Genomic DNA, 17,206 nt, shown 5'->3' with positions numbered 1-17,206 from the left:
GTTTTGGCTCCAGTATTTGTCACTTCCGTCCACCAGGTCTGGCTATCCGTTACCATCTCATATTTTAAAGACTCACTCGTTATAATTAGCAGTGATCCACACTTCTCTTCATATTGGACATGTCCGATTTTAGCATTTGGACCTTAGTACTATGTGTTTGGTCTTTTCTGGTTTTCTTTCTATAGTCTGCTTTTTGTCTGGAGTCTTTTGAGTTTAGAATTACATTTTATGATATATTTTTGTGGTTATAATTGTATGACATGTCTAAATCGATCAAGTTATCCATTCTTTTTATTATTTTTTGTCCCCTCATACAGTGGCAAACCGCCCCGGGTGCCAGCCCTAGGGGGGTACACAGCCGGCTGGATCCAGAACCTTCCAAGCTGCTCTAAATGGCACCTGCACCTCAGCATGGCTGCCGTACTTATTCCGAAGCAGAGTTGGCAGCCGTACTGAAGTGCAGGAAGGTCCCATGATGACTGCATTTGCCGCCTCTGCCTCTGGAAGACATAAGTGATGTCGGAAGGGGTGGACTGGCAGCTGCAGTCATTGCAGAACCTTGCTGTAACTCCCTGCGTCTGCCGGCCACCCCCTCCAACGTCACTTACATATTCCAGAGGCAGAGGCAACAGAAGCAGTCATCATGGGACCTTGCTGGTTTGGAGGGAGAGAGGAGCATAGAAGGGTGGTGGAGGGAGAAAAAAGAGGTCAGGTGGTATGGAAGGGTGGTGGAGGGAGAGAAAGGGGGCAGATGCTGATGGAATTGGTGTGCAGGGAAAGGAGAGAGAGACATAAGGGGAAAGGAAACTGGATGGAATTGCGCTGGAGGGAAAGAAAGGGGGCAGATGCTGATGGAAGTGGGGGGAAGGGAGAGGAGAGAGTGAAATGCCAGACCATGGGGGTGTGGGAGAGGGAAGAAGAGGAGAGAGATGCCAGACCATTGGAGGAGGGAAGGGAAGAAGATGGATGCCAGAATAATAGGGGTAAAAGGAGAGATGGAAGGGGAATACAAGGAGAGAAGATGCCATATAGAAGGGGCAGAGAGAGGACAGTGGATGAAAGGAAGAGAGTGACAAGACTATGAGGAAAGCAGAAACCAGATAAGACAATGTAGAAAAAATTCTATTTATTTATTTTTTGGCTTTAGGGGAGATGCATCGCTGTTTCTGTGGTGTTGTATTGTATGCAGAGTCCAGCTTCTTGGTGGTTCAATTTAACCTTTGTCTACGTTTTTCTATTTTATCCCCCCTTTTACAAAACTGTAGAGTGTTTTTTTAGCACCGGACATGGTGGTAATTGCTCTGAATTCTATGAGAGTCTGAACTGTTACCACCATGGCTAAAAACCACATTACAGTTTTGTAAAAGGGAGAGGGGTTAGTTTGTGATTACATATTCCATACTAGGCGAAGGTGTGTTCTGTGTGTTTGAAAGACATGGTTTTCAGTTAGGATTGACTGTGTAAGATTGATCTGTACTAGTCTGGCTTGTTTAGTTTTACAATGGGTGTATTGATGTACTGCTCACTACAATATGTAAGATGCTGCCTTTCCCTAGGTACACTCTTGTGTGATGTGTGGATTGTTACTAAAAACTATGGGGGGGGTGTAAAAAAAATGATGGGTCTCGTGTGTCACATATGCTAGGTACGCCACTGCCTTCATAGTTTATATCTAATCCACAAGCCTGCTTTTAGGACCTACAAGGTATGTATCCCTCTGATTCATTACAATTTCACTTCTCATGTTATCTTATCCATTCTTTTTATTATACAACTGCCCAGATAAGCATCATTCTTTGACGTGATTGGACCTTGAAAACTAACGGCATCAGTATTCTCCCCAGAAATTTTTTCCAGCCATGAAAAACATTTGCTCCGTTTAGTGTGCTGGAGTTTAAAAAGTTTGAGAGACGCTGCTCTATGCCATTTGAAAGAGGGGAAATATCTAATTATTCACTTCTAGAATTGGATACTTCTTAAATTTAATAAAAATATTATGGAACAAGTGTCAAATCTTAAGAAAGGCAGTCATATTGAGCATTGGAAAATAACGAATAATAATTAACTAATACAAATAGTACACATTTAGGGCTCCTTTTACTAAGCTGCGATAGCAGTTTTACTGCGCGCTTAGTTCGTGCAGAATTGCCGCATGTGCTAGATGCTAACGCCAGCATTGAGCTGGCGTTAGTTCTAGCCATGTAGCGCGGCAATTCTGCACGCACTAAAAACGCTATTGCAGCTTAGTAAAAGGAGCCCTTAATTTTCCCCGCCACCAAATTTCCCTGTCCCGCCCCACCCAGCTACTTTTTCATGCCACCCGGCTGGGGTTCTAGGGAGAACACTGCTAAGCGATGTACAAAAATTAAAATGGGTACAATTTAAAACATACAATCATATTGAGAACATAAGCATCGCCTCTGCCGAGTCAGACTATAGGTCCATCGTGCTCAGCAGTCTGCACTTGCAGCGGCCCCCCAGGTCCGTGACCTGTAGTGATCCTTTACTTAAGACATTTTATCCTTTTATAGTACCCTCTAACTATACCCCTCAATCCCCTTTTCCTTCAGAAACATGTCCAACCCCTTTTTGAAACCCAAAATCGTACTCTGCTCTACCACCTCCTCCGGAAGCACATTCCAGGTATCCACCACCCTCTGAGTGAAGAAGAACTTCCTAGCATTTGTTCTGAATCTGTCTCCCTTCAATTTTCTTGCGTGCCCTCTTGTTTTTGTTTCCCCTGCCAGTCTGAAGAATCTGCCCCTCTCTACCTTCTTTATAACCTTTATGATCTTGTAAGTTTCTGTCATGTCCCCTCTAAGTCTCTGTTTTTCCAGGGAAAAGAGCCCCAGTTTCTCCAGCCTCTCAGCATATGAGAGGCCTTCCATTCCCCCTTATCATCTTTGTTGCTCTTCTCTGGACCCTCTCGAGTGTCGCCATATCCTTCTTAAGGTACGGCGACCAGTACTGAATGCAGTATTCCAGATGCGGGCGTACCATCGCCCGATATAGCAGCAGGAAAACTTCTTTGGTTCTGGTAGTGATTCCTTTTTTAATAATTCCCAACATTCTGTTCGCCTTCTTGGAGGCCGCTGCGCATTGTGCTCCCGACTTCAATGATTGGTTCAGTAAGACCCCCAAGTCCCTTTCTAGGTTGCTCCTCCCCAATACTATCCCCCCATCTTGTAGCTGAACATCGGGTTTCCTTTCCCTATGTGCAAGACTTTGCATTTCTCTACATTGAAGCACATTTGCCATTTATTTGCCCATTCACTCAGTTTGTTCAAGTCCCTTTGTAGTTCTGTACATTCTTCAACAGTTCTAACCCTACTGGAGAGTTTTGTGTCGTCCGCAAATTTTATAACTTCGCACTTCGTCCCCACTTCCAGGTCATTAATGAATATATTGAACAGCAGTGGTCCCAGCACTGACCCCTGTGGGACACCGCTTGTGACTGCTTCCCAGTCAGAGTAGTGTCCTTTTACTCCTACCCTCTGCTTCCTGTCCGCCAACCAATTACAGATCCATCTGTGCACTTCCCCTTCCATGGTTCCACAGTTTCCTTAGCAGGCGCTCATGGGGTACCTTGTCAAAGGCTTTTTGAAAGTCCAGATATATGATGTCTATGGGGTCACCTTTGTCCAATTGTTCGTTAATCCCCTCGAAGAAGTGCAGTAAGTTCGTTTGGCAGGATCTCCCTTTACAGAAACCATGCTGGCTGGTTCTCATCAGATTATTTCTTTCTTTTTTTTTTAAACGTATGTTTATTAACAGCGAGAAAAATACACCGCCCAGCAGGGCGCAACAGTAACCATCAAAGAGACAAACAGCAATCCATCACACAAAAACAAGCAAGAACAATAGCAAAACATCCCCAATGGTACCCCCATAAGCATAAAATATACCAAAACATGACAGTATAAAAAGAGCAGCTGGGGCATAGGCCATGAAGTACAATTGTAAAGATGCGCCGCCCGTCTGGAGCAGTGATCTCCCGCCTTTTTTTTCCATTTAGAAGAACCCCCAAATACCACACAACACTCAGAACGCCAGACACACTCGGCATCATCCACCCCGTACAGACCATTCACTCATATCCCGGGCAGCTCCCACCCACCCCTACCCCTCCCCCCCCTCCCTAGGGCACCAAAATATGAAAAAAAGAAAGAAAGAGAAGGATATAGAGAGGCCGTTAGTGGAAACAAACTACTGAGGGCCAACCAGGAGAACGTAAAGTAAAATCCCGGTTAAGGGTGCCCCCGCTCCCCCTCCCGTGCGTTCGACGGCACCAGGTCCCGCAGTCTCACCCATAGATCAGCGTAGTGTTGCTTAAGCACGCTCGGCGCTCTAGCATGGGATCGAATTTCAAACAGAGCGACCTCTCGAAGCCGACTCCTCCAGTGCGGTAACGGAGGGGGCTCCTCGGACATCCAGTATGTCAAAATCAATTTCTTCACAACTAAAATAGCGTTATAAAGAAATCTGCATTGGGGTGTGGTGAAACCCTGGTCCTGGAGGGAGGTCTGCAGACCCAGATTATTTCTTTCTATATGCTCATTTATGCTGTCTTTGATTAATGATTCGGCCATCTTCCTCGGGACTGAGGTCAAGCTCACCGGTCTGTAGTTCCCCGGGTCACCTCTGGATCCCTTTTTGAAGATAGGTGTAACATTCGCTATCCTCTAGTCCTCCGGAACTACCCCTGTTTTCAAGGATAGGTTGCAAATCTTCTGTAGTAACTCTGCTATTTTGTCTCTGAGCTCCTTCAATATTCTCGGGTGGATTCCATCAGGTCCCGGCAATTTGTCAGTTTTTAGTCTATCTATCTGTTTGAGTACGTCCTTGAGGCTCACCTCTATTGATAATAATTTTTCCTCTTGATCCCCCTTGAAGGTTTTTTTTGGTTCTGGCACGTTGGTTCTGTCCTCTTTTGTGAAGACTGACAAGAAGAACATGTTTAATCTGTCTGCTATCTCCTTTACCACTCCTTTTCTGCCTCCCTCATCCAGAGGTTCCACTTCCTCCCTTGCCGGTTGTTTTCCTTTCTCATATCGAAAGAATAGTTTAAAATTTCGTGCCTCCTTGGCAAGTCTCTCCTCGTACTCTCTTTTTGCTGTTCTGACCACACGGTGACATTCTTTTTGATGTTTCCTGTGCTCTTTCCAGTTTTCCTCAGTTTTATCCTTTTTCCACTTCTTGAATGATTTTTTCTTGCTTCCTATCACCGTCTTAACTTCATTGGTTATCCATGCTGGGTCTTTTGTTTGATTCTTTTTGCTCCCTTTTCTAAATCTGGGTATATTCAAGTTTTGCGCCTCGTTTACCGGGTCCTTGAATAAGGTCCAGGCTTGCTCCACCGTCTGTGTTTTCCTGGAGCTGTTCTTGAGTTTTCTCCTTACCATTTGCCTCATAGCGTCATAGTTCCCTTTCTTGAAGTTAAACGCTGTTGCAATGGTTCTCTTCCCCTTTGGCATTTCTATTTCCACTTTTAATCGGATCTTGTTGTGATCACTGTTTCCTAATGGTCCTACTACTTCCACTTCTTGGGTAGGTCCTTTCAACCCGCTGAGGATTAAATCCAGTATAGCTGTCCCTCTTGTTGGTTCCTTGACAAGCTGCTCCAAGAAACAGTCTCGTACTGTCTCCAGGAACTCCATTTCCCTTGAACATCTTGAGGCTCCATGGCTCCAGTCTATCCTGGGATAGTTGAAATCTCCCATAATTATGGTGTTTGCGTTTTTACATTCTCGTCTCAATTCAGCCCTCAGTTCTTCATCCATTGCTTCTATTTGTCCAGGTGGGCGATAGTACAGTCCCATCTTTATCTCGGTTCCCTTTCTTCCTGGTATTTTAACCCATATTGATTCCGGCTGGTCCTTTGTCACTGCTGCATCCACTCCGGTTGAGTGAATGGTATCCTTTATATAAAGTGCTACTCCTCCCCCTTTTTGATGCGTCCTTTCTCTTCGGTAGAGCTTGTATCCTGGTAGTACTATGTCCCATTTGTTTTCTTCGTTCTACCATGTTTCCGTGATTGCTATGACGTCCAGGTTCTCATCTTTGGCCATGATTTCTAGTTCACCCATTTTGTTCTTCAGGCTTCTTGCGTTAGTGTACATACAATTTAAGTCTTGATATTTTTGTTTTTTTGTTACTTTCCCTTGTGATTTGTTGTTCGCACCATCCCCTTCCTGCCCTGCAGACTCCTGTTTAATGTCTCTTATGTTTTCCTCCTTATGCTCCTTCCCTTCCTCCTGTTTCTTTTTGTCTTCGCCTTGTAGTAGACTCTTTCTAACCTCCTCTTGATTCGTCTGGCTCTGTCGGTCTTTCATCGCCTGTTGTGTGTCTTTGGTGTCTTCCCAGCACATTCCCCACCCAGTATCCTTTCGGGATACTGTCTTCTGAATCATCGACGCCTGGTCGACTGTTGGCTTTCCCCTTCTTCTTAGTTTAAAGCTTGTTCTATTCCTTTCCCGATGTTGTTTGCTAGTAGTCTAGTTCCCGCTGTGCTCAGGTGTAGTCCATCTCTCCTGAATAGCTTATTCTTGCCCCAAAACGATGTCCAGTTCCTCACGAAGTGGAAACTCTCCTCTTCGCACCATCTCCTCATCCACGCATTAATTGATTGTAGTTCCGTCTGCCTCTTCACATCAGCCCTCGGTACTGGTAGGATCTCCGAGAACGCTATCCTCTGTGTCCTCATCGTCAGCTTCCTTCCCAAGATCTTGAACTGTTCGGTGAGTGCATTCCTGTTGTAGTCTCTCCTGGTGACATCGTTTGTCCCGACGTGGACTATCACTGCCATCTCCTCCGTTTCTGCTCCTTCCAGGATCCTATCAATTCTTTCGGCGATGTCCTTAGTCCTTGCTCCTGGGAGACAGGTCACTAGCCTATCCTCTCTTCCTCCCGCTATGTGACTGTCCACTTGTCTTAGGATCGAGTCTCCCACCAGGATGACAGATTTCCCCTTTTTCAGCCTCCGCTGTGGTCGCAGATCAGTGTCCATGGTGCTTTTCGTTACTTCTCCCTCAAGGACAAAATAAACATATAGATTGAATCAAAAAGGAAGGAGGGAAGAACTACAATCATAATAGGATAGAGGTACATAGTGCTTTTCATTACTTTTCCCTCAAGGACAAAATAAACATACAGATTGAAACAAAAAGGAAGGAGGGGAGAACTACAATCATAATAGGATAGAGGTACATTATAAGCAAAAACAATAGGGTTGGGAAAAGATATGGAAAATTATCATAGAGATTGAATGTGGTATGCCTATCTGTTAGATTTTATAGATTGAAGGCGTCCTTAAACAAGAAGCTTTTCAGCTTGTCTTTAAAACGGTCTAGAATTTTTTCCTAAGATGCGTCGATAGAGCATTCCAAAGTTGTGGTGACAGAGAAGATGTCGTGACACTTTGTGTTAACTATAGGATATTCTATCTACTAAGGAGAGTAAAGTGTTCCCATAACCAAAATGCTTGATAAGAGAAAGCTTTATCATATACTTTAGTAAACCATATAGTTTTTAGAGATGGAAAATGTAATCAATTCATCTTTTAATCTGGGTGAACATCTTGTAAAATGTGAAAACATCTGATTAGACAAGAGTTCAGGTGCTAAGCTATTTATAATTTTACAAACAGGACTAACTTAAATACACCTCAAGCTCTCAGTGGCAAAAAGCAAAGGAACACCAAAAGAGGAACAACACGATCCAACTTGTTCTGCCTAAATATCATTTTAGTTACAGTATTCTGCAGGAGTTGAAGCTTCTTCATGAATGTAACAGAAACTTTGGTGTAAAGTGAATTGCAACAGCCTGAGAAAGAATCAATGCTTGCACCAAGACAGCAAACTGATTATCAAAGAAGAACAAATAGCTTTTTTAATACAGATTAATTATCTAAACGTCAAACATCAAGAAAGAATTCAAGGTGACTCCCAGCACTTTGATTGAGCTTTCAATTGCAAGAGAATCTTTGGAATTTAATGGTAATGTTTTAAGTACAGATCCTGAATGATGACCTAACCATAGAACTTAAAGTTTGGCAATATTCAAATTTTAGCATATTAGAAAGTGCCCGGTTTTCAATCTTGTTAATACAGTTAATAATTTTTGTTAATGTCTCCTCTATATTGGCAGCGGCTGTCAGCATATGAAAAAATATGTTCTCCCTTGTCTAAATTAATGCAGGTGCAAGGTTCTTTATCCAAAATTCTAAAAAACAAAAAGCTCCAAAAAACAAAAAATTTTTGTAACATTGTTGCATTACTAATCTGTAAAAAAAAAGCTTACTTTTAGCTTCAAAAGTAAAGCCTGGCCCCAAAGTCACTTTAAAGACTTCACTCTCTGCTAATAGTAGTTCAGTTTTTTCATCTTACCTTCCACTGGTATACCTCTGAGGTGTTGCCGGTGGCCGAAGCAATTCATATTCATTGCCTGCTTCTGCCCCACATGCTTCTCTCTGTGGCATCCAGCCAGTAAGGAAAGAGGAAGTGATATCAGCAAGGCAGGAAGCAGCAGAGTGAAGCCTGCAGGACAGTAACAGGCGACGAATATGAATCGCTAGGGCCACTAGTGACATCATTGAAAATACTGAAAAATTCTAAAATCCAAAATAACTCTGGTGTCGAGCATGTCAAATAAAGGATTGAGAATTTGTATAACCAAATGAAAGTATAAAACATTAAATAAAACGGGGAACTCATTTCGCCTGTTAGTACAATCCTTCATTCTCAGTATCCTGGATTACTGCAACATCATTTATCTGGGCTCCATCAAGAAAACCACCAGGAGACTAAAACTGATTCAGAACACAGCCGTCCGCCTTATATTTGGCTTAAGCAAATGGGAACACATCACCCCCTTCTACCATAAATTGCACTGGTTACCATTTGAATCCAGAGTCCTATTCAAGTTCGCATGCCTCTGCTTCAAAACAGTATTTGGTATATCCCCAAGCTACCTCAACCCACACATCAACCTAAATTACAACAATAAGAACTCCCGCAGAATTCATCTGTTCGTTTTCCCCTCCCTAAAATTATGTCATCTCAAAAGGTTCCTTGACAAAACCTTCTCCTTCCAGGCGGCTAAATTGAACCCATGGCTAGCCCAAATTGTGCTCGACACCAACACCTACCTCGACTTCAGAAAAAAACTCAAAACACACTTATTCCACGTACAGAACCCTTAACACCCCCCTCTTACTTCTTCAACTCCCATCAATGCACGTGAACCTCCACCTACTCCTTCTTATTGTACTCGCCTAACTTGTTAACTTCAAAGACTTGTATTTTCCTGTAAATAATATAACCTTTCTATTGTATTCTCCTGTATATTCCTGTCAACTCCAATGTCCTGTACATTTCTAAACTGTTAACTCCAATGACTTCTTCATTTGTAATCTTAACTCCAATGACTTCATCGTTTGTAATCTTAATTAATTTGATGTGAACCGCCTAGAACTCCCTGGGTATGGCGGTATACAAAATAAAGTTATTATTATTATTATTAACTAAAGCAGAATAACTATGCTCAAAGCACAGTGGAGCTAATAACAAACCTTATTTTGATTGAGAGGGTCATTCCTTAATCTCTGCTTGTTCTTCTGTAATTTACTGGGCATCATCTTTCCAGTTCGGAAGTCAAAACTGCTGAGATCAACAGTGTTCCCCAGGTACCTTGACAACTGAGGCTTGCTTCTGAACTTCTTACCGGTTGGACTAAAAAAAAAGAGAAGAAAATGCTTCAGTACAACTACTTTTTTCTTAGAAAAATATAAAGATATCATGCACCCCCATTTATCAAAAACAGTGTTTGCTTTAGTCATCTTTGTGTATTTATTTATTTGGTTTTATATCCCACCCTCCCTAAAGAGCTCAATTGGTTACAAACTTTAGTTGAAATTCTCCCTGGGAATAGTAAAATGAAATCCAATATGCAATCAGAAGAAAATAACATTTTTGTACAATTCTTACCCTTCTCCTTTTAGTTCAGGCTAATGCTCCCCCCATAAAACTTACCAGAAAGTTGCTAGAGGTATCCTGCGTGCTTGTACGTGGTGCGCGTGTTGTTGGAGCGGTGCCGGCTTGACGGGGGAGTGCAGAGGTCCTGTGCATGTGTCTGGAGGATGGCCGGCTTGAATCGGAAGCCGGGAGGCGCTGGTTAAGGCAAAGGCATCGCCGAAGAGTGAGGAGAGCCACACGGGGACCCCGGGGAAAGAAAACCACCATGCTGCAAGGGCTGCAGTACCCACAGACAGGTACCCACCCACCCCTGGGCCACCATAGTAAACCTTGGTTGTGGAACGAATTGTTTCAGTTTACATTGTAGCCTATGGGGACATGTGCTTTGATATATGAGTACTTTGGATTACGAGCATGCTTCTGGAACGAATTATGCTCGTAAACTAAGGTACCACTGTATTTATTTAGCACATTTGCTTTTTCCTCATCACTCTCCACATATCGGTTTCCAGCATCTTTTAGCCTAGCAATTCCATTTTTCATCTTCCTCCTTTCACTAATATATCTGAAAAAATGTTTGTCTCCCTTTTTTACATTTTTAGCCATTTGTTCTTCCGCCTGTGCTTTCGCCAGACGTATCTCTCTCTTGGCTTCTTTCAGTTTCACCCTGTAGACCTTTCTGCACTCCTCTTCTTGGGTTTTTTAATATTTCACGAACGCCAACTCTTTCGCCTTTATTTTCTCCGCCACTAGTTTGGAGAACCATATCGGCTTCTTTTTTCTCTTGTTTTTATTTATTTTCTTCACATAAAGCTCCGTAGACATTTTTATCGCTCCTTTCAGCTTAGACCAATGTCTTTCCACTTCTCTTATGTCCTCCCATCCTAACAGCTCTTTTTTCAGGTACTCTCCCACTACATTAAAGTCCGTACGTTTGAAATCTAGGAATTTAAGTATCGTGCGGCTGCTCTCCACTTTAGCCGTTATATCGGAACAAACCATTTGATGATCTCTACTTCCCAGGTGAGCACTCATTCGAACATTGGAGATACTCTCTCCATTTGTGAGGACCAGATCCAATATCACTTTTTCCCTTGTGGGTTCCGTCACCATTTGTCTGAGCAGAGCCTCTTGAAAGGCATCCACAATCTCCCTACTTCGTTCCGATTCCGCAGACGGAACATTCCAGTCCGGCTGGTTGAAATCGCCCAATAGCAGCACCTCCTCTTTTCCTTCCAAACTTTTGGATATCCACAATCAGATCCTTATCAATTTGCTGCGACTGAGTCGGAAGTCTGTAGACTACACCCACATAGATAGAAGTTCCATCTTCTCTTTTCAAAGCGATCCATATCGCTTTTTCCTCTCCCCAGGTCCCTTGCATTTCGGTCGCTTGGATATTGATCTTTACATAGAGAGCTACCCCTCCACCTTTTTGACCATCTCTGTGCTTCCTAAAAAGATTATATCCCGGTATGTTTGCATCCCATCCATGTGATTCACTGAACCATGTCTCTGTGATAATGACATCACCAGCACATGGACTTTTATTTCTCATGTATTTTCGAACAGGCTGTATATATTGCAAGATCCTGTTCTCAAATACATAAGAAATGGTCATTTATATGTAACATATAGACTTAGACATCCTTATTCCAAGTTGGGTGTCCTTTCTATAATGCTGTTTTATGTTACTCGGACAAAGATGTTTCTTACAACCAATGCAAAAGCTGAATTGTGAAGCAAGAGACATTCTGTCCCACCATCATTCCTTGTTCTTTTGAACTGCACATAATCATTACAGTTTAAAATATAAATTTGCACTAAATAGCTACTAATAGCCAACTGTCAGATCTCAGGGATCAAAAGCCACAAATAGGTTTTCAAGGCTGACAGAGATGGTGCTATCCCAAAATCATTCACAATAATATAAAGAATGCAAACTTTCTGTAGACAGCACACTATGTTTCCATCACATCATTATTTTGTGACAAATGCCTCCGACAGGGTCACTCCCCCTAAACCCAATGCTGAATTGAAAACTGGCTGCAATCTGCAGATATCCCACAAACATACTGGCAGATGTTGGAGTGATGTGCTGCAGCTTCACTGAAGTGGAGTGAAGGAGTGGCTTAGTGGTTAGAGCGGCTGCCTCAGCACTCTGGGGTTGTGAGTTTGACTCCTCCTGCAGCCCCTTGTGACTCTAGGCAAGTTACTAAACATTCATTGCCCAGGTACAAAATAACTACCTGTCTAAAATATGTAAATTGCTTTGACTGTAATCACACAGAAAAAGCGGTATATCAAATCCCATCCCCGTTGGGAATGAATAGAGTTAACTGTGAGCAGCCAGGATGGCACAGCAAGACGCTGGCAGCTCTATGATAAGGGTGCCAAAAAGAAAAAATGTTACTGTTTTAATGGAGAACTGCTTTCTAATCTGGCTGTACTCATGCAAGTTGCAGAGAACAACATCCACACAGCTGTGCAATCAAATGAAACAGATTCTAGAATTTCATGGAACACTTCACATACAATGTGGTTAACTGAAAGATCCTGTGATTTAATGGTGATGTCACTTGGGGCATAATTATGTCTCGCTTGAGTATAATTATACTGAAAGTGGAGACAGAACATCAGGGTATCAGCTTAATCTTTACCCTGCCTCTGACTCTGTGACCCTAGACAAGTCACTTCTGTTTCCCCCATGAAAGTCAGAGATGAAGGGACTTGCCCATGGCCATAAAGGCACTGACATGGCAAAGACTGACTCAGCCCAATACCCAGGAGTTCTGTCTCTATTTTCAGGGTAATTATAGAGAAACAAGGCATAATTATGTCTTCAACGACATTACTATTAAACAGCCAGCTTTCTTTGGGTTAAATGGAATGTATATTACATGTTCCCTATACTTTTGACATTTCATTGTACGTCAACAGAACAGAAGTATAGTAGTTTTCTTTTAATAAATGCCAAAATGGCCCTTCCAGTCTGTCCAGTGGAGATTGGTCCATTTAGGGAAGATGTGCATATAAATCTCATACACAAACCAGCACCAACTCCGCTTCACCGCCATTCACCTCCCCTCATATCTTCTATTTGACCTCTCAATCCCTTTCTACACCTGCTCAACATATCTACCCCAAGCTTGCCCAAGATCTGATACAATGATGGCCTCTAGCATCTTTGCTCACAGATCATTTCAGCTCCTTTCTATGTTTCATTATCAAGTTTTACAATAATCCTCAAAGCTACCAAGGTTAATTAGAACATTTGTAAAACTCACCCTCACCACCATGCTCATTGGAATTTGGGTTTTAACTAAGGCTCTTCCATGCAGATTATTCATTGCTTTCTTGGAGACCTAGTGCACTCACGTCACTATGGTTCTTAATGTTGCTCCATCCACATTTCTCAAGTATTTAGGAGGATAATTTTCTGTAAAAGCATCATCTAGTGAGTGCTATTAAACATAGTTGCTTGCAATTTCCAGGGTCCCACAGTAGGAATTCAGGTTTATGTTCTGGAGTTCTCTAGTTAAGAATACTACTACAGTATTTCTGCTACCCACTTTGAGGTCACTCAATAAAGGGTGCTCAAAAATTGATCAGCTAGTATTCTATAATGGTACATTAGCACACCTAGGGGCACTTTTACTAAACTGGGTCTTCCTCTTGTGCTAAGGCTGCTTTTTCTACAGATGAAAAATGGTCAATTTTTCCATTTTACGAATTAATGACCACATGCTAATTCTGCCATTTGTCGTTTTTGTGGGAATTGTTTTTGCTTCATTGCAAGAGGTTTGGGTTCATTGCAGGGGAAGAGGGGGGTTGGGAGAAGGGATTTTTCTAATATAAAAAGCACATGGATTGTTCTGTTGTCATTAAAATTAGGTTCTTGCCTCTATAATCTTCTTTCTTGAAGATGTGTCTAGTAGTCCTGAACGCTAGGGTTATGCTTCTGAACCCGCAAGTTGCTTCCAGAATGCTGTCAATCATGTTTAAATTCTGCCTCCTTCCCAGGAAGCTGCATCTGCCCCCTAAGTTTGTACAAAAGCAATCAAGTAGCACTGTAATGACATACATAACTGAAAGGAGGGAAACAGGAAAAAATTCCCGACACTACAATTCTGTTCTGTAACACAAACATCAATTAACATTATAACATTCAAGTAAGTGCTCAAAACAGATACCAAAACTATGTGCAACCAACACTTATATTATATAGAGCTTGTAGCTACTCACATGTCCTGCTATCAAGCAGAGACTTAAACCAGCCTACTTTCTTGCATGTTTTAGTTTTTATTTTTGGGTAAAGGCGCGAGGTGCTGTTGCTAGGCCGAAGGAAAGCAAAGAGAACTGGAAATGATGCTCCAGAACACGAAACCACAAGTACCTCCTGTGGGCTGAAAAAATGGGAATGTGGAGATAGGCTTCCATCAAATTGAGAGAGGCAATAATTTCCATCTGTGCCACTGCCACTATGACTGACCGAACAGTCTCCATGCAGAAGTGAGGCACTTTCAGTGCAGCATTGACCAAATTGAGATATAGAATTGGCATCCATTCATCTGAGAGGCCTTCCAGCCGGGCCCCGAGATGCCAGAAGAGGGTGCCAGCAGGGAACAGGATGGGAGAGAAGGAGAGCAGTGTTTCTCAACTACTTCAAGCTAAGTACCCTCAACCATAGACCTCCCAAGCTCCGCCCTATACTCACCCAAGCTCTGCCCCAGATCCTGCCCCCTGTACTAATTGTAATGCAATTTTTTCCTTTCATTTTTCATATACACAATACACACAGCAGATATAAATTCTCAAAACTGACACATTTCAATCACTATATTGAAAATAAAATCATTTGCCCTACCTTTGTTGGCTGGTGACTTTATTTTCTGTGCTTTTAACTATGTTTCCAGGGCCTTCTTATCCATTGACTGTTTTCTTTCCTTCTTCACTTTCTGCCCTGCATCCATCTTTAACATTAACTTAACATTCAATTTTTTCAATTTTTCTTCTCAAAATCTACTTTTTCCATGTCATCCCTTCCCTTCCTATCTCTCTCTCCTTCCCTCCCCATTTCCATGGTCTGTCATCTCTCTGCTTCCCTCCTTCCACCCCAGTAGTCCGACATCTCTCTCCTTCCTTTCCCCCCTTCCCAGTCTGGCATCTCTCTCCTCTTCTTCTCATAATCTGGCCTCTCTCTCTACTAACACTACTATTATTACATTACATTAGGGATTTCTATTCCGCCATTACCTTGCAGTTCAAGGCGGATTACAAAAGAATTATCCAAGATGTATTACAACAAGAACTTACCAAAAAAAAAAAAAAAAAATTGGTTATTATTTCTATAGCGCTACCAGACTCCCCTCCTTCCCTTTCATTCCCTGGTCTGGTATCTCTCCCTTCCTTTAGTCATCTCTCCTTCCTCCCCCCAGTGTAACATTTCTCATTCCCTTCCTCCTATCCGCCCCCTGCTGTTCATCTCCCTACCCTTCCTCCTTTCTGGCCCACCTCCCAATCCAACATTTCTCCCTCCTTTCCACCAGTCCAACATTTCTTTCTCTCTTCCTCCTGCATGCTTTTCCTCCAGTCATCCTTCCCTCCCTTAACCAACATCTCTCTCTCTCTCCATGAGTCCAACTTTTTACACTTTGCCTTCCTCCCCTTCCTCTGAGTGTGACATTTCTCCTTCCCTCTTTTCTGTCCTCCCCATCCATCTCACCCTCTTCATGAGTTCAACACTTTCTGCCTCCTGCACGCTTTCTCTCTCTATCCTTGCCTCTTCCCTTGAGTGGCATCCTTCCTTCCCACCCCTCAACCCAACATGCTCTCTCCATGCATAATGTGACAATATGTCCCATTTTGAATGGGACCGTCCCATTTTAGATCGCCTGTCCCGTTGTCCCAACGTACAGCTTCGGGACACCGAAATGCCCCGTTTTCAGAAACAGCATGCCGAAGCTGTGCCAAAATGTTGATCTCTATCTGAAGGTAACGCGAGTTGATTGCGGAACCCGGGATTTCTCCCTGCTTTCCCAAAGCATATACAGCAACAGATCAGGTGGGTGCAGTGACTGCACAAGCCTCCCCCCCCCCTCTTCCAATGTCAATTATGACGTCAAAGAGGAATTTCCGGGCCAGTCAATCGCTGCCTGGCTGGCCCAGAACTTCTTCTCTGACATCAGAATTGACATGGGGTGGGGAAGGATTGTGCAGTTGTTGCTGCATTGGCGGCGGCGGCTTGAGGGAGGCAGGGAGAGAGAAAGAAAGACAGAAAGAAAGGGGGGGGCAGGGAGAGTAAAATAAAGACAGAAAGAAAGAAAGGATTCACAGTTAGAAGGAAATGCAACCAGAGACTCATGACAACAAAGGTAGGAAAAATGATTTTATTTTCAATTTAGTGATCAAAATGTGTTAGTTTTGAAAATTTATATCTGATGTTTATATTTTGCACTATATTTAATGGAGGGGGGATCCGTGGGGGGGGGGGGCGGTCCTGCCCTGTTTTGAGGAAAAAAATAAATAGTCACGTTACTCATGCACCATCTCAATCTCCCCTCCAGTGTTTAGCACCTTTCCTTTCCCTCTCCCCTGTCCAACAATACCTCTCCTCTCTCTAGCCTAACGGCAGCTCACTGTGTGCTTTTAACTTCGCCACACAGCTGCCATCAGCACTAGTTTAGACGCGGTTTCACCAGGCAGCCTCGTGGCCTTTGCTAGGCTGGCCCGCCTCGCATCATCGAAGTGGGCTGGCCTAGCAAAGGCCCCGAAGCTGCCTGATGGAACCATGTCTAAACTAGTGCTAGTGGCAGCTGTGTGGCGAAGTTAAAAACACACTGAGCTTCTGCTGGTCCGGGGGTGGGGAGAGAAGAGGAGGAAAGCAGGAGTCCTGGCAGATACACGACGGCAGCAGAAGGAAGGAGTCCTGGCATACGCGATGCTAGCAGGAAGTTTGGAGTCTTCAGGCAGCCACTGCGCAACACAGGCCTGCCCCGGAACTAGAATGAATTGCTCTGGAGAAGGCTTGCTCATTGACGTGGCTGCTGCCAGAAGATTTACCAGGAAGCGGGTGGATGGATGGACAGTAGGAGTTCACTCTGGTGCGGGCTGCATGTTGTGCAGGGCTGCTTTAGAGGCTGAATTTACTGTTCACTGTCTGATCCAGAGCATCCACCGGACAGAGATAGCATAGGCTGACCACTTGCTCATGACTCTAAAGATGTCATACAAAG

The 17,206-nt window shown here is 43.3% G+C and overlaps 1 protein-coding gene across 2 annotated transcripts in view; it reads right to left on the bottom strand.

The window, feature by feature from the left end:
• Positions 1 to 17,206, bottom strand: part of MBD2 (methyl-CpG binding domain protein 2) — a 170,118-nt gene that overhangs the window by 134,396 nt on the left and 18,516 nt on the right. For both annotated transcript variants that reach the window (XM_033934236.1, XM_033934245.1), the window contains exon 2: positions 9,569 to 9,728. In XM_033934236.1, the coding sequence (XP_033790127.1) occupies positions 9,569 to 9,728 (160 nt within the window). The remainder of the gene's footprint in view (positions 1 to 9,568; positions 9,729 to 17,206) is intronic.

The sequence above is a fragment of the Geotrypetes seraphini genome, chromosome 1, assembly GCF_902459505.1.
Source record: "Geotrypetes seraphini chromosome 1, aGeoSer1.1, whole genome shotgun sequence".
In the NCBI taxonomy this organism is placed as follows: domain Eukaryota; kingdom Metazoa; phylum Chordata; class Amphibia; order Gymnophiona; family Dermophiidae; genus Geotrypetes; species Geotrypetes seraphini.
This window is presented reverse-complemented; position numbering and strand designations above follow the sequence as displayed.